The sequence below is a fragment of the Gracilinanus agilis genome, chromosome 4, assembly GCF_016433145.1.
Source record: "Gracilinanus agilis isolate LMUSP501 chromosome 4, AgileGrace, whole genome shotgun sequence".
In the NCBI taxonomy this organism is placed as follows: Eukaryota; Metazoa; Chordata; class Mammalia; order Didelphimorphia; family Didelphidae; genus Gracilinanus; species Gracilinanus agilis.
This window is the reverse complement of record NC_058133.1, coordinates 281,404,709-281,431,065: the sequence shown is the minus strand read 5'-3', so window position 1 is coordinate 281,431,065 and position 26,357 is coordinate 281,404,709. Positions and strand designations below refer to the sequence as shown.

At 38.3% G+C, this 26,357-nt stretch overlaps 1 protein-coding gene across 1 annotated transcript in view; it reads left to right on the top strand.

Moving 5' to 3' along the window:
• Nucleotides 1-26,357, top strand: part of ADGRF1 (adhesion G protein-coupled receptor F1) — a 53,001-nt gene that overhangs the window by 17,463 nt on the left and 9,181 nt on the right. Inside the window, exons 5-10 of the mRNA XM_044675854.1 lie at nt 1,947-2,047; nt 7,204-7,262; nt 10,615-10,766; nt 13,510-13,673; nt 16,932-17,120; nt 21,433-22,806. Of these exons, the coding sequence (XP_044531789.1) occupies nt 1,947-2,047; nt 7,204-7,262; nt 10,615-10,766; nt 13,510-13,673; nt 16,932-17,120; nt 21,433-22,806 (2,039 nt within the window). The remainder of the gene's footprint in view (nt 1-1,946; nt 2,048-7,203; nt 7,263-10,614; nt 10,767-13,509; nt 13,674-16,931; nt 17,121-21,432; nt 22,807-26,357) is intronic.

Here is a 26,357-nt window from a genome sequence, read left to right as displayed (position 1 = left end):
AGGGATTTGAGAGATCATCTAGTTAAACCTTCTCATTTTATTGTTAGATAGGATATTGAAGCCTAGAGAAAGGAAGCAACCGGTGTATGGTCACATAAATTCATATTCAATAGTTTTCAGTCATGTCCAGAACTTTGTGACCCTATTTGGGATTTTCTTGGTAAAGATGCTGAAGTAGTTCACCATTTCCTTTTCCAGCTCATATTTTAATGAGGAAACTGAGACAAATAAGGTGAAATGACCTGCCCAGGGTCACACAGCTAATAAGTGTTTCAGACCAGATTTGACCTTAGAACAATGAGTATCTCTGACTTCAGACCCATAACTCTAGCTACTGTGCTACCTAGTGGCATTCCCTAATATCATTTCCATTCAACATGACCAAATCCTTAGCTTATCATCCTCCATACTTGAAACATACTCCCTTCTCATCTATCTCCACCTGTTGAAAACTCTGTTTTCAAAGCCTTTTTGTTATAATTATTGTCCCTTTTCTTTCTCAGACTAAAACTTCCTTCTCTGGCTACAATTTCATAGTATATTGTTCAATATTAAAACATAAACTCTATCAGGATAGAGACTGTCTTAATTTTACATTGTTTCCCCAAATCTTAGCTAGAAAGGCCTGGGTTCAATTCCTACCTATTATATTATTGGTTAGATCAGTGATGGGCAAACTACAGCCCGTGGACCAGATGCGGCCCTCTGAAATGTTCTATCTGTCCACTCGACATTTTCCTAATCTGACAAATAGAATGAATAGGATACAATACAATGAAAATTTGAGAGTTGCCTTAGAAACAGACTGATAGATGAGCATTTCCTTTCCTTTAGTCCCCTTTTTAAAAAGTTTGCCCATCACAGGGTTAGATAATCCTATATGCCATGTTGGCCAACCTATGGCACACTGCTCCCCATGTGCATCTGAGAACATTTCTCTCATCACCCACCCCTCTGCCCAGCAGCCCAATGGGAGTACTTCTTCCCTCCCCAGTTTGGGATTTGATGGGGCACATTCCACTCACATTCTGCATGAGGGTTGCAGTTTGGGTACCCGAAAAGTTTGTCCTCACTGCCATATACTAATCCACTTAACTACTCAGTGCCTCCTGATGACTCTCTAAGTACAGGTATCCTTTCTACATCACAGTTTCAATATATCACTAGTCAGACTAAGAAATTAAATCATGATTTGGGGAGAGTTTTGCAGAAGCTACAGACCACCGTGAAGGTCATCAGATGACAAGAATATGTTTTGAAACTATATAGTCTATGACCAAATATTCAACCCAAATTTTACAAGAAGGTACTGCAAACACCCCATAAGAGAAAATTCACACTTTTTCCTCTAGTACAAAGAGACAAAAGGAGGGACAAAAAAATTCATGTGGATTTTGCAGATCATGCCAGACTCTTCGCCCCAGTGAGTTGGAAGAGATGCCTATAAATTGCACGAAAGGAGCTGTCCAGCATTAGTAGGAATTTCTTCTTCTAATCCCTGTCAATGAACATAAGCTTGGACAACTTCAGGAGATAATGAAGGATAGAAGGGCCTGGAGTGCTGTGGTCCATGGGGTCATGAAGAGTAAGGCATGATTGAACAACAACATTATTTCAGAATATGTTGAATTTTTTAAGATTATCTTTATGTGATTGAAAATTTTAAGTAAAAAGCCTCTCAGAATCAGGCTACTTAATTAGATAATGGCTGTTAAAACACTTCAAAACTGTAAAGCAACCTAGAAATTATGGTTATTATTGTTAGAATTAATTTGATTTTAGGACTACCATCCAAAGAAATTGAAATATGGTTCACAAAAGTCAGTAGACATTGAATACATGTGCTCAGGAAGCCAACTGTTTCAATTATATGTTAATTCTAAACTCCAGTTATTTTGTCTACAAATTTTCATTCAAATCACTCTCTCTCTCTCTGAATTTCACAGAAATTTTTGGCACTTTTAAAATTAACAAGAAATTTAGAAAAGAACTCCTGAATTCATCATCTGAACTATACTTTAACTACACAACTGGCATTGAAATCCAAGTAAGTAAGCATTTTCTCATTTGACAGGGAGGATATAGAGAGATTCTTATTTAAATATTGCTTGTACAAGATAAGGTCCCTTCGAGTTTTGAGACTTCATTATATAGTGAAGTGACTCCAAATATAGTTTAGATATATGTATAAATACATGAATCTATACATATATAGTTATATATGTATATATTTATACATGTTGATGTATATCTATATCTATCTCTAGTTTTTTATCTGTGATTATATCTAAATCTTTATTGAAATGTCAGCCTTTTCTTAATTATTTTTAAGTTGTCCATTGACAACACCAGCAGGAATTATTAATCATTTTTTGCATCTGTTAGAAGCAGGCCTAACTTTAGCATCCCGTCAATGCAGGTTTGATCTTGAGAATAAATAAATCTCAAATCATTGAGCAGTTAACAAAAGAAGGCTGACTTTGCTCTTATGCAGCAAGGATATATTCCATAAGCATACACTAGCAGTTCCTCTAGATGCAGTTAGAGGTTAGTGAAAACAAAGATCTAAGTCAATAGAGACCCCTTGAAAGGCTTTCTTCGACCTCTTAATAATCTATGATCCAGAAACAGTTTGATCTCCCCACAAATACAATGTCCTTGAACTAATATGTTTTTTTCTGAACCCTCTGTGAGCCATTCTTTGTTATGGGAGTTTTTAAGCTTCAGAATTTTGAATCCAAAATAATGTAAGATAAGAAAGAAAATTCCATAGCTATTTATAGGCTAAAGTTGCCCAGAGATTAGTTAATTTAAATTATAACTCCCCACCCCCTCAACTCCTGTAATATTTGAAGGCCTTGGTTCTTAGTTCTGAGAATTAACAGTTCAGAAAATGTAGCTCAGAAAGCAGAGATTAAACTGCATGTAAGCATTTGTTTAGTTTGGTAGCCTGGCTAAGAAAACTTCAATGTTTCATGCATGGAGGTGACTGGAGTTCTCCATATATAATCTACTAGAATGTAAATTCCACTAGATCAGTGATTCCCAAAGTGGGCGCCACCACCCCGTGGTGGGTGCTGCAGCAATGGGGGGGGGAGTAGTGATGGCCACAGGTGCATTTATCTTTCCTACTAATTGCTATTAAAATTTTAAAAAATTAATTTCTAGAGGGCTAAGTAATATTTTTTTCTGGAAAGGGGCGGCAGGCCAAAAAAGTTTGGGAACCACTGCACTAGATCCCTCAGAAAGATTGAATTAGGAGAAGCAGCAAGTGGTATTAGAATAGCCTTTAGTTTGAGAGTCAAGAGACCAGTGTTTCAATTCTTTTCTTCTGTGAGATTTAAAAAATATTACTTAAGCTTTCTGAACCTCAGTTTGTTCTTTGTTGCTGTTCATATGTCTTTCAGTTGAGTCTGACTCTTTTTGACCCTATTTAGGATTTTCTTGGTAAGGACATAGGTTTGTCATGTCCTTCTCCAGCTCATTTGATGGATGAGAAAACTACAGCAAACAGGATAAAGTGACTTGCCCAGGGTCACACAGCTCTTGAGAGACTGAGGTCAGATTTGAACTCAGGAAGAGAAGCCTTTCTGATGAGTCATCTAGAGCCTCATTTTCCTTCTCTGTAAAATGAAAGAACCAGGAAAAATGATTCCCTAAGGTTGCTTCTAGCTTTGAAAGTCTGTAGTTTTATAAAGATAATAATGTCAGGAAATTATGTATGAAATTTTATAAGCTTTCATTAATTATTGTTTTTTAATCTTGATTACTGAAAAAGGAAAGTAAACAAAGACTTCAAATGTCTTTAATATGGAAGCAAATATGCCATAAGAAAAAAAAAAACATTTATCCTCTTCCCACTGCCTGTTCCCTACTCTCTAAGCTATAACCTCAGTAAAAGCTTTTTTGGATAACTGCCATGGTTCTATTTTCTCTGTGATATCTTTTGGAGAATAAACATAGTCATTTAATTTATGTATCTATTTCTAAAGAAAACATATCCACGTGGTGTCTTCTAATGTTTTAGAATGCTTTTCTTAAAAAAAAAATAATCCAGTGTCCATCCCTGTTTTCTTTTTTCTTTTTTTAAACCCTTGATTTCTGTCTTAGAATCAAAACTAAGTATCAGTTCCAAGGCAAAAGAGTGGTAAGAGCTAGGCAACTGAGGACAAGTGATTTGTCCAGGGTCACACAGCTAGGAAGACTGTATCAGAGGCCACATCTGAACCCAGGATCTTCCATTTCTATTCCTGGCTCTCTATTAACTAAAATGCCTAGCTCCTGATATGTTCTTAGCCTTACAATAAATATTTGTTGATTGTTCAATTATTGCTACCCAGATATTTATATTTTGAAAACAGTTTACTTTTGCCCATTTTCATTCATTTACTTATTCATTTAATAAATATTATTGAATACTTATTGGTGTAAAATTGGAATTAGAGGGGGCCTTCAGTGGAACCCCAAGACGTAGGATCTGTTGAAGACCATTGGAACCAAGAGCATAAAAGGGGGTAATTTCCCAAGCAAGGGGGTTGGTTTAGGGACCTGTGACAGAGAAGGAGATGAATACCTACAGCTCCTGGTTCAAGTCTACTCAAAGCCTTGCTGTATCAGGATAACAGTTCCTGTAGCCATCTTTGATTTCTGCCAAGACTGATCCTGCTCTACTGCACCCCTGAAAGATTCAGAAACTCTTTAGAGAGTCTGTTTCCAAACAATAGCTTTCCCTCAGCTTTCCACCTCAATTATCCCATTAGTGACTTCAAACTTACAATAAGATAGTTAAGGACAAAGGGGTTTAGTGGGAAAGAGAGAGAGACCCAGCCTTGGCTTCTGCCTGGCTGATCTGTGAATTTTTTAGATTTTAACAAAGATTCCATTAGCATTTCCTAAACACCCTCTTGCCTTATCCCTGTGCCCTTCCCTCTGATCAATCCTGTTAATTAAAGTCAATTATAAAGTCATATAGTGTTACCAGTTTCTTCAATACAGTTATACAAGAAGTGAACTTAGTCTGCTGCCTACCTGGGGAAGATCCACCATTTTCCAACTGACTTCCAGTTGAGACAAGGAGGGGTGGGAGTGGGGAGTTTTCTCTGGCTGAATCTGGCTTACCACATCTCAGAGAGATAAGAGATATCTCAATCAAAAGAGAAACCTGTCCTCCTTCTAGTACAGTCTGGCAGAAGGTGATTAAGTCACTTCAATTAGGGAAGCCATCATCAATTAACCCCTTAAGTAATTAGAGAGCTCCAGTAATGACCTGTGAGGGATTCCATCTGGTGCTTCCTCTCTCCCTCACCCATGCCCCACCTAAAGGAGCTTTCTTTTTTACATTGGGAAAACTATATATGATGTAATAGTTCTCTTTCAAAAACTATCCTGGAGGCCAAGATATCAAGATTCTGGTTCTGACTTTGCTTACTGTATGACCTTGAATAGCTTAACTCCTTTCTTTGGGCCTCAGTTAACTTGCTTCCAGTTCTAAATTTTGTGATTCTGTATGCTGTGCTAAGTGGAACAGGAGAGATGGTGATAAGAAGTTTGAGTGCCATTAAACAAAAAAATCTTTTCATTTGGGGAGTATATTCATGGTGGTGTCAAATTGTTTTGCTCATGGAACATTATGATTTTTTGCTGCAAAGAATTGGAGTAGACTCCAAGACATTTAGGAGACTTATACATTGCAAATGAGATTCCATACAATCTTTGGCATATCTAGTCCAAACTTGGGAATTACTAGTACCAAAACACACACTTCAAAAGCCACTGATCGAGAGCAATGAACTTTTCATGAGCTTGGCAATAATTATGTGCTAGGCACTTTACAAATATTTATCTCATTTGATGCTCCCAACAACCCTAGGAAGCAGATGCTAATGTTGTCCTCATTTTATAGTTGAGGAAACAGGTAAACAGAGTGACCTGAAGTTTGCACTACCAGTAAGCACCAGAGGCAGGATTTCACCTCACATTTTTCCAACTTAAGGACCTGTACTCTATTCACTATGCCCCGTAGCTTCCTCAATTTATAGCATGGTGAAATGGAACTAAACTTGTAGCATTTAGTATCCTAGTTTATGACTAGAATAGAGACTATGACATGAATATTTAACCTGAAGAAGACTCTTAGTAATTGTCTTAATTTATTTGAAAGAGAGAGTGACATAGAAGGGGCATTATGCTTACTCCGCTTCTTTCCAGGGGTTAGAACTAGGAACAATGGAAGGAAGCTGCAAATGGGGGGATTTAGGTTTACATGAGGAAATTCTTCCTAATAATTTTTGCTGTCTAAAAATGCACAAATATCTAGATGGGTCACTTGATAGAGCCTCAGGAAAAGTCAAGTTCAAATCTAGCCTCAGACCCTTACTAGCCCTATGACCCTGGACAAGTTATTCAACTTTGTCTCAGTTTCTTCATCTGTCAAATGATCTGGAGAAGGAAATGGCCAACCACTCCAGTGTTTCTGCCAAGAAAACCCCAAATAGGACCACAAAGAGTTGGACACAACTGAAAAGACTGAACAGGAAAAGTGAAATGCGATGCCTTAGAAAGTGGTGAATTCCCCATTAAAGGTCATCAGGCAGAGGCCAGATGACTCAGTACTCATCAGGAATTTTATCTCAGGTATGGCTTGACCTGGATGGTCTCTGGTGTATTTTCTAACTTTGAGATAATATGATTTTATATGGAAAACTGTCTCAGAAAGAAATCCTGTACTTTGAACTTAAGTACTGTGAAAAATTATGAAATCTCATATGGAAACCTTTAGAAATCACTTGTTGGATTTGCAGTTTGGGACAATTCAGATGTGGTCCTTAGTGATGGCAGCCGGGCTCCTCTAGGTGATCTGCTAATGTCCCTTTCTAGAATTTAACTTAATCATAAGATGAAAACTACAACCTTGTGTCGGGGGAAAGGGCTTTGGCCTCAGTGTGTCAGAGTACAAATCACTTAAATTCATTTCCCATCCTAGGCTGTTATTGGCTCACTCCTTCCACAACCTAAAATAAAAAAAAATGTAAAAGGGCAACTGCTGTTTGGCTTATTTGTTTGACTTTTAGCTCCTGCCCACTCTCTTTCCAGGCTTTTCTTGTTCATCTAGATAATTTCCTGTCTCTCTCTACTGGTTGCTTAAATGTCTTTCCCAGGCAAAGGGGATGAGATCAAAGTGTTGCCCTCTGTTCTCTTTCACAGCTTAAGGAAGCCTACAAAGGGGTTCCGGGTTTTGATTCTGTCCGTGTCACCCAGTTTCGGTAAGTAACACAATAGCCCCGGAAGGGTAGGTCCTGGATTGCATAATGGACTGCAAAATGTCTATCGCCATTCCCTGAGGACTTTACAGAATGTGGTAAGAGGTCATTCTTTCATTTATTTATTTGCACATTCACCTATATATCCATTCGTTTATCCATCACATATTTATGAAGTGCCTACTATTTTTAAAACCTTGTGCTAAGTGTTCAAAAGGCTACAAAGATTTTTATGACCTGGATTCTGCTATGGTGGTGCTCATAGGGAAGAAGGAACACATGCACAAACAATTATGGCATATTGTGGAAAAGGAAAATTCAGTAAGAGCGGGACAGGGAACATAAGGTTTAGAGGTTCCTAAGATCGCAAAATTATAGATTTAAAGCTTCAACAGATCTTGCACCATCTTGTCATCTTCCTTATCATTGAAGATTCATCTCTGATTACAGGCTGGAGAACTAATTGCACTAAATATTTAAGTTTGTAATCTCTTCTGAGAGGAGATAGAAGATTTATATTTCAAGCTGTTTTAAAGCATCATTTAATATCTGGGTGACCTTGGCTAAGCCACTTAATTTTTCTGTGCCTCAGGCTCCTCATCTGTAAAATAAAAGAAGCTGAAATACAGGATTATTTAGTTCATGATAGAAAGATGTTTCATCAATTTGCCATTTAACCTGCCTTGTTAGATACATTGGTCCCTGGCCACACACATATTTATAACCTCTCTCCATTTCATCCTTATCATTTTTTTGTCCAGGCCTTTTAGATATGTGACACTTCATGACTCCATTTGAGGTTTTCTTGGCAAAGATAGTAGAGTGGCTTGCCATTTATTTCTCCAGCTCATTTTACAAATGAGGAAATTGAGGCAAATAGGGTTAATTAACTTGCCCAGGATCACATACTTGGTAAATGTCTGAGGCTATATTTGAACTCAGTTCTACTTGACTCCAGGATGAGAATTCTATCTGCTTTGCCACCTAGGTGTACCTCATCCTTATCATAAGGGATTGTAAACTTTGCATTTAGAGCCCTTTCTAATCTGACTCTAGCTTATCTTTTGAGACTTACTATATATGACTTTCCTTTACTCACTCTATATTCTAGGCAAACCATATACCATCTCCTACTTTTCTTCATTTATACTGGGTGATCCCTATGTAAACCTTCTTAATTCTATCTTATAGAATTCCTAACTTCTTTCAAAATTCAACTAAACTTCCTACAGGAAGCCTTTCTTGCCTTCCATAATTATGAGTACCCTCCCTAGGGAAATGACTTTGCATCTGTTTTTGAATATGTTATATATTGACTCGTCCGTGTAGCAGTAAAATGGCAATCTATTTGTTAGCTAAGATCATTTTATATTTGTTTTTGTATCTTCACTGGCATATAGTAAATGCTTGATAAATGCTTCTCAGTTGAATTGTACCTCAAGCTAAAATCCCCTTAGGGTTAAGGCACATTTGAACAACCCTTGATAAATGACTAAAAATTACTTTAAGAGATCAGTTGACAAATAGGGAATCTCTTAGGATGTTATAGCTAGAATGGAACCTCATCATTTACAAGCAAAGAAACTGAGGCTCAGAGAAGATAAGTGATTTGCTATTCAATTATAAGTTCCTTAATCACAGCAATTGTCAGATTTATTTTTCTGTTTAAAGCCCCTACTACAATGCTTGTGCATCAGCTCCTTAGACACAGTGGATAGTAGCCTAGAGTCAAGAAGACCTGAATTAAAATCCAGCCTGAGAAATTGACTAGCTGTGTGATCCTGGATAAGTAGCTTAACCCATTTTGTCTCAATTTCCTCATTTGTAAAATGAGCTGGAGAAAGAAATGGAAAACCACTTTGCCATGAAAACCCCAAATGGGATCATGAAGAGTAATGACTAAACAATAAGAATGCTTATATTAGGCATTTAAAAATTAGTTGCTTCATTTAATTGAATTGAATGCCCAGTGCCACAAGATTGTAAATGGCAGAACTGGGACAATAATTCTGATGCCTAGTATCTTAACAACTCTATTTCAACTACTGTCTACTATCAACTGAAATTGCTTCAAAGCCATATTAATCTAGAAGCAAGATTTCTCTCATTAGAAAATCCTTTCTCAGGGTAGTATAGATACTGAGATGTGTATATCATTGAGTAGGAAATATAAAGATGAGGTAATTCATCACAGTTAGGCAATCCCAAAGATTATAACTATTGATGGCTCATTAACTAAGAATCCTGGCATCTGGGGCAAATTCAGGGAGACATCTAGTGAAATGGCTGGTCCTTTTGATATACACTGAAGATAGATCAGGGGTGTCAGAAGCAGAGGAACTGAAAAACCAAGGTACTCAAAGGAGGCAGGGACTAGAATGGAGACAGCAGAATCAAAAACAGAGCTCAAAGGCAGGCCAGTGACCAGATAAAATGTAATTGGGAAAAAGTTAGCAAAATATGTAAAAATACAGTAAAACAAAATGTATCATGAAATGGTCAATATATGAGTTGCAGGGGCCCTTATGTCTCTGTTGGAATTTGACAGCACTGGAGAATAAGTCAGGTAGTAAACTTATTAGGGAAGAAAGTTGGTGATAGGGAAGTCTAAAGATAGCAGCAATAAGAATCTGGACAGGACAGAGTGATCTTTTGGGGAAGAAAAAGAGTTGCTGAGTGATGATAACAAGAAAAAGGTCTGGAGGTAGCATTAGGGAACAAGGAATCCATCAACTCTTTCTCCTGGCTCTGAGTATCAAGGTATAGGAGAGAAACAAGAGCCAGCCAAGGAGAGGTTGCCTAGAGATGTTATCTTGGGATGACAGGATTTGTTATCTCCAGAATAGTAGATTTCTTGAGCACCAGAAGATGCAAAGATGAAGGTGATTTTGTTAGTAATTGAAGAGGTTCTAGAAGACAGAATGGAAAGGAAGGACAGAAGGAGACAGGGATTAGAGAGGGCTAGATATGGGGGGTTGGAATGGGAAGGACTCTTAAAGCAGCCAGCATGTACTGCCTTTGAAATTGCCCTCACTTGCTGATTCCAGTGTCTTGCTCACATGATGGGGAACATTGAGACAGTCTGTTTTTTAGTGGGTAGGTGGGACTCTGGAGAGGACTGTGATGGCCATGCTACCCTAAGTAGTCCCTCGGGGTATGGGAAAAGGAGATAAGTGAGATTGGGTGGCTAATGCTGGTTGAGGGAAAGAAGCATCTTTCCTAAGGAGTGGAAATTCATCACTCTAAATAGCAACACTTGGGATGAGTACCCAGTACCTTGTACGACTTGTATTTCAGTTTAATGATACTCTATTTTCTGTTTCATGTTGGTTTTTCTTCTATGTGATTCTTCTAGGGAAGGAAGCATAATTGTTGGTTATGAAATCATCGGTTCTAGCAGCACCTCTGAGCTTTTGGCTGTGGTCATGCAAGTCTCTTGGAAGGTGAAATCAAGTCTTAAAAAGTACTATTTAATAGAAGAAAACTCTTTAAGGGTGTTTGGAAAAGGTAACACTATTTCTCAGTCCTCTGTCCCATAGTTTGCTTTTCTTTTTTCATGAGAATCAAAGAGCTAGAAGGGACCTTAAAAATCTGTGTAGTCCCACTCATTCATTTTATGGATGAGGAAATGGAGGCCCACACAAGTACCTTGAGTTGCCCAAGATGAGCTTTCATGTAACTCATAGAAACATGGGAAAATAATACTTTATAATTTCACAGTACTTTTTATTCATTCATTCAACAAATATTAAAGGCCTGTTGCTGAGGTATTCAATCCAAAACCCAACACTATCCAGTGCAGCAGAGAAACATTAAAATGTAATTGGGAAATATTTATTGTTCAGTTGTTTCAGCTATATTCAACTCTTTATGACTCTACTTGGAATTTTCTTGGCAAAGATACTAGAGTAGTTTTCCTGTTTTCCACTCTAGAGTAGATTTTAGAGTTGAGGGAACTGAAACAAAAAGGGAAAAGTGATTTGCCCAGACTCACAAGGCTAGTGTCTGAAACTGGATTTAAACTTAGGTCTTCCTAAGGCCAGACTCAGTTTTCTATACTCTGTGTCACCTACCTACCTCTGGGGAAATATTTAACAAAATAAATAAAATTATCATCAAATATAGATAATATCACATTTTAAAACTAAGTCTTTATACATGAATTAAGGATTAGTTCCCTGACTCACCCCCCTTTCTATTCAAGTTTGACATCACTGGCCTAGGGCCCACAATGAGTTTTCTAGGCCAGGTAATTGGATTAGGATGACTGATACAGTATGGTCTTGACTGACTCAGTCAGATATTTCCTGTTCACTGACCCAGTGTTTGCCTCTCATGCAGAAGGACTATGGTAGCATTGGAAGTTGTGGTTAGAATGACTGCATACTAGTGACAATAATATTGCCCCTGAGGAGACCACATTGAGAATATTCAAATTTCTTTCTTTCTCAGGAGATGACAGAGCTAAATTTGAACACAATAAATTTACTCTCTTCCCCAGGACACTTTTTTTCCTCAGGCTTTGTCATTTGAACCTATACTTAACCAAGCAGGACTTGTCTCCCCTAAAGAAAATAGTAGTTGGATTTGATTGAGATTTGGAGAAGTGATGTGGTACAGCCAAAAGTGAGCTGGATTTGGAGCCAGAAAATGAGGATTCAAATCATAACTCCACTATTTACTATCTATACAAAGTTGGGCAAGTAACTTAAATTACTTACTAAACTCTGATTTCTCTTCTGTAAAATAAGGGGTTTGGACTACCTAACCTTAGGGATCTGTTCCACCTCTATGGTCCTGTTATTTAACTAGTTGTCTCATTGTTGTCACATTAATTAGGCAGAGTCCCCTGATTCCAAAACATTAACGTAACTGTCCATGTAACCACTTCAGTTAACTTTATTTCTTTGGGTCTTGAAGATATTGGGATTGAAAATCCCAGAAGAGTTGCAGAGATTACATGACAGCTATCTAAAGACAATGGGACATAAGATAGCTCTCTGGAGTAAGAAAGGAGTTTGGGAGAAGGATTGTGATTCTTGGATGGAGGAAAGATCGGGAGGAGAGGGGAGGTATTAGAGAACTGCATGATCAATATTAGTCAATGATGTGGAACTCCAAAAAGTCCTGGTGTTAACTTAGGCAAATTTAAATAGGTATTTAGGACTAAGGAGATGATAACCCCATTATATGATGCTCTGATCAGGCCACATCTAGAGTAGAGAACATTGTATTTTATTTAGAATCTAGAACATTTGTGTACTATTTAAAAGGCCTTATTTTGGGAAGGATGTTGTTAAGCTGGAGAGTATAGTAAGGAGCTAATCAGGATAGTGAATGGCCTCAAGTTCATGCCATAAGAGAACTGGAGCTTTTTAACCTGGAGTAGGAAACACTAATGGTGGAGGGTATGGCAGATGTCATCCAGCAATGAGACATCTAGGTGGTACAGTGGCTAGAGTGACAGATTGGGAATCAGCAATATTTGAGTTCAAATCTTGCCTCACACACTTATCAGCTACATTACTTTGGGTAAGTCACTTAAACTTTTTCAGCCTTGGGTCCTTTATCTAAAAAGTGGGGACAATAATCCCACCGGTCTCACTAAGGCATTGGGAAGATCAAATTAGATAATATGTGTATCAATTTTAGACTGCTTTATAAAAAGGTAAACTATTCTTATTTGTAGCATTGAAACAATTGTACAGAAGTGAGGTAGATATTGTTTGACTTGACTCCAGAGGTTAAAATTAGAAGCAACAGGGAAATCTCAATAGGGTCAGACTCTGATCTGATGTTAAAACAAAACAAAACAAAACAAAAAGCCTTTCTGACAGAGCTGGTCAAAAGTTAAATGAGCTGACTCAGGAGGTAGTGGAGTTCATGCTCTGTAAAAATCTTCAAACAAAGGCTAGGTGACCACTTGTCTTGGACATTGTAGAGAAGCCTCCTGAATAGCCATGGCTTGAACTAGAAGATCTATGAGGTCCTTTCTAACTTTGAACATCCTATGATCATATCAAATGGATCAATGGAGATGCTTACTTTTATTAGGGATAAGCAACATGGAAGAAAGAGAGGTCCAAAGATCTACTATGTCTGTTTTATAGCCTTATCTAAGGCTAGTAATGGCTATATAGTTATGATGGCTTCTGCTAGCTCATAGGGGACTTGCATGTTCGCAAGCTTAAACTTAAACTCAGTTCTCTTCTCATTCTTCCCACCCCTATTTGTTTCTGGTTTTGGCCAGCTGACTGTGACAGCATTGTCTTCGGATTTGGTTCTGAGAATGATGAGTACACCCTGCCCTGCAGTGCCGGCCACGTGGGAAATATCACTGCCAGATGTCACTCCTCAGCATGGCAACTGGTCAGGGAAACGTGTGTGCCCCCTCAGTTGGAGGAACTGAAGAAGGTCAAGTATTTCCATATGATGGAGCTCATCCCAGGTTTGGGTTTCATCACTGAACATCCCCTTCAGAGAAAATGACAACTCAAGTTGTCCTCAGCAGAGGTCAAAATAATTCCATTAATTGAATGAGCAACTATAAAGTGCATAGTAGGTTGCAGGTACTGTGGGTATTATAACAAATATGAAAATGGCCTTGACCCTCAAGAAAACTGTGTTCTTTTTTTAATGGAACATATTTATTGAGAAAGAAATATGGGACACTGTTCAAGTCTTGACCTAAGACAAATACCCCCAAAAATTTACAGAGAGAGGCACACAGACACAGGCACACATCTCTTAGGTCTTGTTGAGAACTGTGTTCTAAAGGACAAATAGATAATTTTCAGAGTCATTCTACCAGAGTATAGAATGTGCTCAACATGAAGCATGTAAGGATGGGATTTGTGTAAGGGGAATGGGACAAAAGGAGCCAGAGAAGGAGTGGCTGATAGTTGGTGACAAGCAACAGTATATTGGGGCAGCTGATGGCATAGTGAAGAAAACATGGGACCTGGAATGAAGGAGATGAGTTCTAATCCAGCTTAAGGCAATTAATAATTGCATGACCCTGAGCAAATAATTTAATCTTTTGCCCCAGTTTCTTCAGCTGTAAAATGGGGATAATAATAGCACTTAGGGTTGTGTGATGAGGATCAAAAGAGACACTTATTTGTAAAAAGCATTTAACATAATGCCTGGAATATAGTAGGCACTATATAAATGCTTGTTCCCTTCCTCTTATCAGTGTCTAGTTCAGGGTTGGCAGCCTCAGAGTCAAGGCTAGAATTTGGGATTTGGAATTCCTGAGATGAAAGAGTCTAAGCCAGGGAGGAGATAACCAATAAAGTTGATACTTAGAAATCTCTAGAATCACATACTAACTGAAGTTCAGATGAAGCATGGTGGTGACATGCAGTGTTCTAAGTTGCTATGTGGTACATTGGATAGAGCACTGAGCCTGAAGTCAGGAACATCTGACTGAAAAGCCAGCCTCAGAAACCTACTAGCTGTGAGACTGACCCTAAGAAGGTCTCCTAACTGATGTCTGCCTCTGCTTCATCAATCTTGTTGCTGCTGTTGAGTCATTTCAATCATGCCTGACTCTCTGACTCTTTCGGGTTTTCTTGGCAAAGATGAGGAACTGAGGATAATGGGGTTCATTACTTAATTGATTTTCTCAGGGTCATGTAGCTAATATGTGACTGAGAACTGATTTGAACTCAGGAAGATAAGTCTTATTTTTTTTAACCCTTATGTTCTATCTTAGAATTAATGCTGTGCATTGGTTCCAAGGCCGAAAAATAGTAAGGGCTAGGCAATGGGGGTTAAGTAATTTGCCCAGGGTCACACAGCTAGGAAGTCTCAGAGGTCAGATTTGAACCAGTATCTGTCACCTTCAGGCCTGGCTCTCAATCCATTGAGCTACCTAGCTGTCTTTCAGAAAGATGAGTCTTCTCGAGTTAAGGACTGGCACTCCATCCACTGAACCACTCACCTGCCCCTTCCATCAACCTTGTGACTCTTCTATATTGGTAGTACCATGGGTCAAAGACAGAGAGCTTCAGATGACTGTCTTAATTGTCACTCTTTCTCTCTCTATGCCCAGCAGTTTTTGTACAAAATAAAGGGTTAATAAATGATTGAATGAATGGATGAATAGGTTAATATGATAGTCAAGAACCAGGAAACCAAAAAACAATTAAAGGGGAAACAAAGGTTTCTTTTTCTTCTCTCTCTACTCTTCCTTCTGCACCCCACACCCATTTGGGAAAGAGAGAAGTAGGAAAGAAAAACAAATAAATGCTTGATACTTTAAAAAAGTAATTAAAAATAATTTAAGGTACAGAAGAAACCCAAAATGGCAATAGGCTTAAGGCATTAAGGCTACAGAGGCCTTGATAATGAGGCTAACCTCATTCTTTGTGAGAATTTCTTTATAAATTGACTGAACAGGCAAGTGGGTAGCACAGTGGATAGAGTTCCAGGCCTGGAGATGAGAGATCCTGGGTTCAAATATGGCCTCAGACACTCCTTAGCTGTGTGACCCTGGGCAAGTCACTTAAACCCCATTGTCTAGTCTTTACTGATCCTCTCTCTTGGAACCAATACTTAGTATGAAATCTAAGACAGAAGGTAAGGGTTTTAAAATAAACAAACAAATAAATAAATAGACTGAAGCCATTTATGTGGTGAAGCCTATAGGTACACTCAAATAAAGTAGTATACTTGGTTAGACTGGAAAGGGTGGATGGCAGTGCTGAGAAATGATCTTGACACAGTTCAGTGTTTAATGGAGAATAATGTTACTGTTATCTAAACGGAAGAGAAAATGGGTCAGTGCAAGAGCTGAGTTCCCTTGGATGATTCTAATAGGTTGGAAATGAGTTATTTCCTCATACCAGCTAACTAAGAGAACATGGCTCAGTGGCCAAAGACATGGGCCTAGGGTAGCAAGCAAAACTGAGAAACTAGTGAAGCAAATAAAACCTGGCTAAGGATGGGAGATACAAACAGACCCATGTAACAATTTGTTTTGCTCCTACTTTTTTATATGTTCTCTTACTAGACTGTGAGCTCAAAGAGGGCAAAGATCACATATTATCTGCATTTTTCTCTTCTTTCACCATCTTCTGCACACAGTAGGTACTAAATAACTATTTGACAAATTGTGATATTGAACTAAGTTGAACTGAATTAGGTCGCTCACTTCTCAACAAGAAAGCTTAAAAGTATGGTAACAATAAAAATGAATTTATATCTATATAGTGCTTGAAAGCATATAGAACAAGGGCAGCTAGGTAGCACTATGCAGATAAGAGAGCAGGAGGACAGAGGTTCAAATCTGGCCTTGGACACTTGCTAGTTGTGTGACCCTGGGCAAGTCACTTAATCCTCATTGCCTAGCCTTTGCTGCTTTTCTGCCTTAGAATTGATACTAAGCCAGAAGGTAAGTTTTAAAAAAAGAAAGAAAGTATATAAAACACTTTCTTTGCAACTAAATAGTAGAATATAAGCTCGTTGAGGGAAGAGACTATTTCTTAACTGCATGTCTCTGTGTGTTTCTCTCCCCTGTAACTTGTTCTTAGAAGGTGTTTAATCCATGCTTATCTCTTGAATTCACTTGAATTTTAAGTTATTGGAAGACAGTCAACAAATCTCATGGACTCTGGGTGTCGGGTAATCATTTTCTTGTTTTCTAAAACTTTGTCTACCCTTTTTTAGAACCTCAGTGCCACTCAAGGCAACATCACTGAAGCAGCTGTGTTTACCGTGGTGCAAGAACTTTCTACCATCATTCAACAAAACCCATCCACCACAGCTGGGAGCTTGGGATCCACAGTCTCAATTCTGAGGAGTGTTTCATCTCTGTCACTGTCCAGCCACATCGAGCTGTCACCCCTAACAACAAAGGTATTTTGCCCTGGGTGCCTGGCTGTACTCACCCTAAGTGCTCATTTGAGTAGCAGCAGCTGAGAGCTACTTGGCAAGGTTGGAACAAGCACCTAAAGGAATGCAGCTAACCACTTTCTTCAACATGGGGAAAGAATTCAGGAGCTAAACTCTGGGACTTGGAAATGAGTTAGAACTAACTTTAAGTTGACTGTCTATAGGACACATGACAAAGAGAACTGGAGTTACCACTCCATATTTCAAGACAAGCTTGTTTAATTGGGCAGAGTGCTAGAAGTCAGAAAGACCTAGGTTCAAATCTTGTCTCTGACATTTACTATCTTTGTAACTTTGGACAAATTATTTAACCATTTTAAACTTCATTGTCTTGATTTATAAAATGAGTGGATTGACTAGATGGTCCCTAAGGTCCCTCCTAGCTCTAATCTTTTGATTTTCATTCTACTCCCCAATGGCATAATGGGAAAGATGCTTGATTTTGGAATCAGATTGAGGTTCTGCCCCTTTCTGGGTAAAACTGTTGATCTCTCTGGGCTTCATTTTCCACAAAAACAAACAAACAAACAAACAAATAAATAAACAAATCGATAAATAAATAAATGAGACAGTTAGATTTGTTGACTTTTAAGGTCCCTTCTAGGTCTCATGTATGATCCTGTTAGAATGTAAACTGAACTATGACCTCTGACATGGATAATGCATACTATGTATAGGAAATATTTCCAGGAGACCATGGTACTTGTTGAAGTTAAAGGATGAGGCCTTCATTTGAATTTTGATTTTGTTACTTTGATTAGTGTGAACATCCCCATGGATTAGTTAGCTTTGGAGGTGGGGATGATTTGATTGGGCTAAGCTACTGGGAAGGAGTAAGGCTTACTGAAAAGGACACTGAACTCAAAATGGTAGGATATAAATTCAAATCTTTATAATGTCACTTATTATCGGTATCCCTTCCATATTGTGAGGCACCCCTGAGATTTGATCCTCCCTTCATACCAGAGAAGAAGTCTGAATTTTTTCTTTTTCTTTTATACTATCTTGTCACAGAAATGGGTTAACTATTTGGTCATAAGGTATATAGATTCAAAACTTTTTCTGTGACATCTGTTGGCCTTCGTGTTTTATCTGTGGCTTTGGCAAAACTCCCCAAAAATTACCATTTAATTTCTTATGCTGGCTCATGACATATTGAAACCACAATGGGGAAAGTTGTGATGTGAAGGGATAACTGTACTAGTTTGGTCTTAGGAAAGTCACTAAGAGGCTCCATGAAATAATGGGAAAAGCACCGGCCCTGGAGATACTACCCATATGACATTACAAGACTTCTCTGGGTCTCAGTTATTTTACCTATAAAAAATCTCTTCATCTATAAAATGAATATGCTAGACTATATTGTCTATAAGGCTCCTTCTCACTCTAAATAGGATTCTATAATTTTATCTCTCTTAGCCTCATCTGTGAAATGAATGTGTTGGACAAGACAGCCACTAAGATCCCTTTCAAGTCTCTATCTATGAACTGCATCATGGAACTTGAATCTCTCTCAAGAAATACTAGAGTTAGATAGAGATTTAAATTGGTAGAGACCAGAGCCTTGAGAGTGGATTTATTGGGAAAGAGGAAGGAGGATTATGCTAGTATACTTCTACAGTTGTCAGTGAGGTATTTTATACCAATGAATATTCACCAGGAATTTAGTATTTATATATATGCTAAATAATATAAATCAGTGATTAGTGATGAGCCAGGGATTGGAAGACAAAAATGAGACAGATACTGCTTTCAAGGGCCATATATAACCAGAGTCCTTCTCAATCATCAGGATACAGAATCAAATGGATCATCCTATTCAGGGACGGTGATCAATGGGGATGTTCTAAGGAGACAAAATAGAAGTATAATCTTTTAGCCCCATTAAATTGTCCAGGTCATCCTTTTTATACTCTACATAATCCTTGTCTACACTGGGAAATCCTCTTCTAAATTAGAATGAAGAGGATGGGAAACACATTACAACTAGGTTTACTTTAAAATAAACTGATTATGAATCTTATTGATGTCTTATCCTCTCACTTTTACCTAAACCGAATCTTGCTATTTGTTCCTTTTTGTCTTCGTATTTGCTATTAGTTGTTTTCGTAGTGTCCAATTCTTCCTGGCCCCATTTGGTGTTTTCTTGGCAAAGACACAGGCTTTTCATCTCCTTCTCCATCTCACTTTACAGATGAGGAATTGAGACAAATGGAGTTTAGTGACTTACCTAGGGTTAGTAAATGTCTGAAGATGGATTTGAATTCAGGAAGATGTCTTCCTGATTTCATACCCAGCATTCTATCCACTGTGCCAACTAGCTGCCCTTTCCAATAATTCTATATATGTATCTATGTAATTATAATTCTTTCTTATAATTACCTAAATAGGTATTTAGACTTTTGACATTGTAATCAGCTAGACTCATGAATGTTACACAATTAGTTTCTGAAAACCAAGTATATGCCTGCCCCACTTTTAAGATTAACCTAAATTATTAACATTTTTTTCTGTTACTTTCTTAAGTCTAGACAATCAACAAAACAAGAAGTCAGACCCTAATTGTAAAATTTTCTAATTTCTGAGATGGAATTAATCAGTGTGAAAATCTAGCTATCTACTCTCACAAGCCAGTTCGAGCTGGTTCTAGCACATCCTTGACTAGGCCTTTAAATTGATATTAGAGTACACATACTTCCTACTGTATTGGGGCAGACACAGATGAGGGGAAACATTGGTAGTAAACATAACTGTACAAGAAACTATTTCCAAGAAACAGAAAATTTTATATATTCAACTACTTTTTAGATGTTTGTTACTCATTTTACATTTATGTTAAATGGATTCATATTCTATTCTTACTGACTCCCACATCAAGGTATAAATTCTTTGCAAGAAGAGGTTGTTTCATTCTTTGTATTTATATCCCCAGTTTCTAGAATTTAAAAAATATATAATGGTTGATTCATGCAACCCTGATATAGATGAAAGCATGAAAGTCAAAGGACAAAAGAGAAACAAAAATTCATGCCTGTTCTTTCCTCCCCTCCCCAAATTCCCAAACTCTAAATTGTACAACTCATGTTAACTTCATAGAATGGTGTCAAGGGGACTATGGAAGGAGTGTGCCCTCAGAACACTGGAATCAAAGGAATAGCCAAATTAACAATCTCAACAAAAGAATGGGACAATTAAGGAGCAGTGGCTATGAGGAGAAATGTTTGCAGGAAAGAAAACCATATGGGAATTAAAAGAGCAGAGAGTGAGTTTGCAGAAATCAGATATTTTGATCCAATCCCTTTTGTCCAGGAAAATCCAAAATGTGCACAGCATACATTCCCAGTTTGCATGGAATTTTGCTATCTTACTGCAGTAAACATGGAAACATGAATAAAAACAAACTGAAACATGAATAAAGAGGTCATGGATTCAGCCTGCCTGTTGTTAGTAAAATGAGTCCAATATGGGAAAAGGATTTCAAGACCTACCTTAATCATTCAGTCGTGGTGTGAGTAATGCAGCAGTCACCAGTCACCACTGCCACTTCAACGTGATGCTCACACATAGACAACTCTCCCTGTGAGCATGTCCTCTCCATCTATGTGTTCTCTCTTTCTCCAGTGTCCTCATAAGAGACCCAGAGTCATAAGTCAGACAACCCCTTAATTCTGCTGATGTCAGCCACTCGGCCCAGAGTTTTTGTTGTCCACATCAAGGAGGCTAATTTGAGCTGGTGAATTTTATGTCATTAAATTTAAGACCTATAAAATAACTCTGGTTTTCTGTCACATGACTGTATCCATCATGATGGCCACTGGCTTCCTTCTTAGCTATGCCTTTTCTCTGATTGAGCATTATTCTCAGAGATAAAACTAGGGCAGGGCAATTGGGATTTTCCTCAGGACCCAAAATATAGAGGATTAAAATAGCACTTACAATGCTTTACTAGCCATAGAAACAACAAAGTTTAGCATCCAGTTAACAAGAATGATTAGTTAAAATAGGAAGGTATGAGATAGCAAGTCCGAAGTGAGCTCCTCCTCCTCTACTCTGTCCTGTTCTCTCTGAACTGTTTCCCTAAAATGGAATCAAATTGGGGTCAAATGGAGAGAGGTTTTGTGAAGCTTGCCCCAGGCATAGTTTGTGGTACTTTTTTTTTGGGGGGCACAAAATTCCTAATTTTGGCTTTGGTAATTCTTCATTCATTTTTCATGTACTTGCAAGGGTTCTTCTTGTTGGTCAAAAATACTAATTACATTCTCACTTTGTATTTCAGACTTTCCTAAGTATAGTGGACCATCTCCTTAATTCCACAGCCATAAGCAATTGGACAGTGTTGCTACAGGAAGAACAGAATGCCAGCTCACAATTGCTGGAGACACTGGAAAACATTAGCATTCTGGTTACTTCTGAAAATATGCCTCTGACATTTCCAGGAAAATTTATTAATTGGAATGGAATTCCAGCAACAGAAAGCCAGAAACAGGAGGGTTACAATTATCACGTGGAATTCTTACAGAAAAATAGTTCTGTGCCCATCAGAGGGACATTGTCAATAGGCAATGACCAATTCCAGAAATCTCTTCCCCAAACTATCATCAGTATGTCCTCTTTAACTCTGGGAAGCATACTACCCAGCATCTCAAAAGGAAATGCTATAGTTAATGGGCCAGTGATATCAACCATTATTCCAAACTATTCATTAGAGGAAATTTTTCTCATTTTTTCCAAGATAGACTCCAACCTGAGCAAGCCATACTGTGTGTTCTGGGATTTCAGACATTTGGAATGGAATGAGGCTGGTTGCCACCTGTTGAAAGAAACTCATGATACTGTGAAATGTAGATGTACCCACCTGACCTCCTTCTCCATGCTTATGTCACCTTTTGTTCCTCCCACCATCTTCCCCGTGGTAAAATGGATCACTTATTTGGGCCTCAGTGTCTCCATTGTAAGCTTGATCCTATGTCTTGTGATCGAGGCTCTGTTCTGGAAGCAGGTCAAGAAAAACCAAACCTCCCATACCCGCCACATCTGCATGGTGAATGTAGCCCTGTCCCTTTTGATAGCTGATATTTGGTTTATTGTTGCAGCTACTTCTGATACCCAGGAAAATGCATCAGGGGTTTGCGTAGCTGCTATATTTTTTACTCATTGTTTCTATCTTTCCTTATTTTTTTGGATGTTGACATTAGGCATCTTGATGGTCTATCGAATAGTTCTGGTTTTCCATCACATGACTATGCCCACCATGATGGCCATTGGCTTCTCCCTTGGCTATGGTTGTCCTCTCCTTATAACTATCATCACCATTGCTGCCACCCAACCAAGCAATAGCTACCGAAGGAGAGATGTGTGCTGGCTCAATTGGTCAGAGGGTGCCAAACCACTTTTAGCATTTGTAGTTCCAGCCCTGACCATTGTGGCTGTGAATCTGATAGTTGTGCTGGTGGTCTTACTTAAACTGCGCAGACCCACCATTGGAGAAAGGCTGAACCGAGACGACAAGGTGACTGCCATCCGCGTCGGAAAGACAATAGTCATCCTAACGCCCTTGCTAGGGCTCACTTGGGGATTTGGCATAGGAACGATGGTTGACAGCCAATCTCTGACTTGGCATATTATATTTGCCTTGCTCAATGCATTCCAGGTAAGAATAACAATAGTACAGTTCAGATTTAAGAATCTTTTTTATAATCATAACATAATAGAAACCATAGGGTTACAAGGAATTCATTTCCACTCAACACGGTTATTGTGTCTGCTTTGTACAAGGCCTGTGCTAGTTTCTGGGCACATCAAGATTAAAAAAAAAACAATACAAAACAAAAAGACAAAGAAAGAAAAGAGTTCTTGACCTCAAGATACAATGGATAGATTGTTAGGCCTGGAGTCAAGAAGACCTGAATTCAATTCTGACCTCAGACACATTCTAGCTCTGTGACCTTGGGCCAGTCACAACATCTATTTGCCTCATTTCCTTTAACTATGAAATGGAGATAATAATAGCATTTACCTCCTTGAGTTATTGAACAAATGAGAGAATATCTGTAAAACTCTTTGTGTATTACCTGGAGGTACTGTAAAAATGTTATCTATTATTATTATTTAAGTGCAAAGCATATATAAAGTAACACAAAGAGATTTTAGGAGGTAGGAAGCTTTAACGTGTGTGTGTGGAGAGAATCAGAAAAGGCCTCCAGTAAGAGAAACCACTGCCCACGTTGTGCTTTGTAGGAACCCAAGGATTCCAAGGGGTTGAGGTGAGGAAGGAGTAAATTCCATACAGATTGTGTAAAGTAAATAAATATTTACCAAGCAATTACTATGTGCCAGGCACATACTGTGCATTGAAGATACAAATAGAAAAAGAATGATCCACAGTCCCTGACCTTAAGGAGCTTCCATTCTAATGGGTGAAAGACTGGGAATAAAAGGGACCTGAAAAAAAAACAAACAAACAGAGGTGGGAGTAGGGGTGAAGGTCAGTCAGTAAATAAACATTTATTAATTACCTACTATTTGCCAGGAACTGGGAAGGCAAATAAGAAAAAGAGAGAGTCACTTCCCTCCAGGACTTTGTGATCTAATGAGATGAGGGAAGTAAGACAACACACAAAAGAAAGCTAAAAAGTGAATGGGAAAGTTCAGGGTTGGAAGAGTCCAAAGGAATATAGTCAGTGAAAATAAACATTTAGTGGGACTTTATCATTCTGTCCTGTCAGAGGAGTCTCAAGGGCAAAAGGTACAATTGAGCTACAAGTGCCTAGGCTAATTTAGTTTTACATAGTGATGATGTTCCTGGGGCCATGATGAAGAAGCTGTGTGAAGAGACCCTAGTGGCAAAGTCTAAAGAGTCAGAAGTGGTCAGGAAAAGCCTGGGCTCCAATCCCAGTGGAAACCCTGGAAGAACTCAACAATGGCTGATGGAGGCTTCAGGGATCAAAGGATGTTTCAGGGTAATAAGGCCAAAGGCATGGAGAGAAGTCTAAAGACATAGAGGTCAAAATATAACTTTAAGTGATTACCCAGTCCATTTTCCTGTACCTCAGATTATCAAGAAAGGTGATTTTTTTAAAGGAGAAATCAATGACAAAAACATTTAAGATTGATGTTCTTATTGTTCTTATGTTCTTATTCCCAAATAAGAAATTCCATCTCCTTCCTTAGTAATCCATTTCAAGAACCCCAGCATTTTCAGGGAGTTCTATATAGCTCATCTAAATGCTGCTTCCTGATTATTAAGGACATTTTGCTTGATTTGTTTAATTTTTCTCTGTTGAAATCAACTTTTTTGTCTATTTCACTTCTTATGCCATCTTTTCTCTGAGCATTGTCCTTTCTAAAAGACGTTACAATATTTTTTTCTAAATAGTATACAAATTTCATTTAAATGCAATGAATAAGTATCTGTTGAATTGATTTTTAACATCACTTTATTTTCCACTCTACACACTATCCAAATTTTCTGTATCTTACTTTAATTGTGGAACACATTGCTGAAGAGGAAATTAAGGCATTGACAATTGAGAAGTAAAATGAAGGGATCCTCTCCTCATAAAACTTTTGTTATGGAAACAAGGAAACAGAACAAAAACAAAGGGTGAATTTTGGAATTTAGGGATGGAGAAGAACTTTGGGATTCCTAGAGTTTAATGTAAGATTATTAGGCAGTCAACCAAATGCATTCACATGAATGGGGCATAGCCAGAGTCAGGCTTAAGTCAAAGCAATTACTGAGGTGCCTAAAAATATACCTCAATAATTCAACTTTTCTTAAGTGCCTACTATGAGTAAAGAATTATTCCATTTCTGGGATATCTTCTATCACTCTAGCTAGACCATAATTAAAAGCAGCAGCCAATTTATCCCTCTCTTCCTCCTTTTGCCAATATATTAGTATATATTTGGGAGGTGATTATTCATCTGTAAAATTGTACTGAGGGGAAGTTGAGGGGAAAAGGAACTTGAAGGGGGTGGGTTCAGGTGAAGCAATAGGGTGCAGGCTTGCAGAAAATTTACAAAGTAGTTGCCAGATAGTATGAGAGCATCAGAATTCTAAGGCTTTTGTTCTTCAGTCTTTTTTTTTTTCAGTTATGTCTGACTCTTCATGACCCCATTTTTAAAAAATTTTTAAACATTTATTAATATTCATTTTTAACATGGTTACATGATTCATGCTCCTACTTTCCCCTTCACCCCCCCCCCCCCGCCAGCTCTCCCCCAATGGCCGATGCACATTTCCACTGGCTTTAACATGTGCCATTGATCAAGACCTATTTCCAAATTGTTGATAGTTGCATTGGTGTGGTAGTTTCGAGTCTACATCCCCAATCATGTCCACCTCAACCCATGTGTTCAAGCAATTGTTTTTCTTATGTGTTTCTTCTCCTGCAGCTCTTCCTCTGAATGTGGGTAGCGTTCTTTACCATAAATCCCTCAGAGCTGTCTTGTGTCATTGCATTGCTGCTAGTACAGAAGTCCATTGCATTCGATTTTACCACAGTATATCAGTCTCTGGGTACAATGTTCTTCTGGCTCTGCTCCTTTCGCTCTGCATCAGCTCCTTTCTCTCTGCATCAGTTCCAGTTCACCTGGAACTCCTCTAGTTTATTATTCCTTTTAGCACAATAGTATTCCATCACCAGCATATACCACAATTTGTTCAGCCATTCCCCAATTGAAGGACATACCCTCCTTTTCCAGTTCTTTGCCACCACAAAAAGCGCAACTATAAATATTTTCGTACAAGTCTGTTTATCTATGATCTCTTTGGGGTACAAACCCAACAATGGTATGGCTGGATCAAAGGGCAGGCATTCTTTTATAGCCCTTTGAGCATAGTTCCAAATTGCCAGCCAGAGATCAGTTCACAACTCCACCAACAATGACCCCATTTTTTTTTAGCAAAGTGTGCACTATTTATTTCTCCAGCTTATTTTACAGAAGGGGAAACTGAGGTAAGCAGTGTTAAGCAAATTGCTCAGTCTCATAGCTAGTATAGTAATTTTCTAAGACGGGATTTGGTTTTAAACTCAGGTTTTCCTACCTCCATGCCTGGTAGTCTATCCCCTGTGCCAACTAGCTGCCATCTTCTTATCTGTAAAATGATGATAATGGTATCTACCACACCGGGTTATGGTGAGGATCAAACTGGATGTTGGTGTTCTCAATATCAAAGAAATGTCAGTCTCAGTCAGT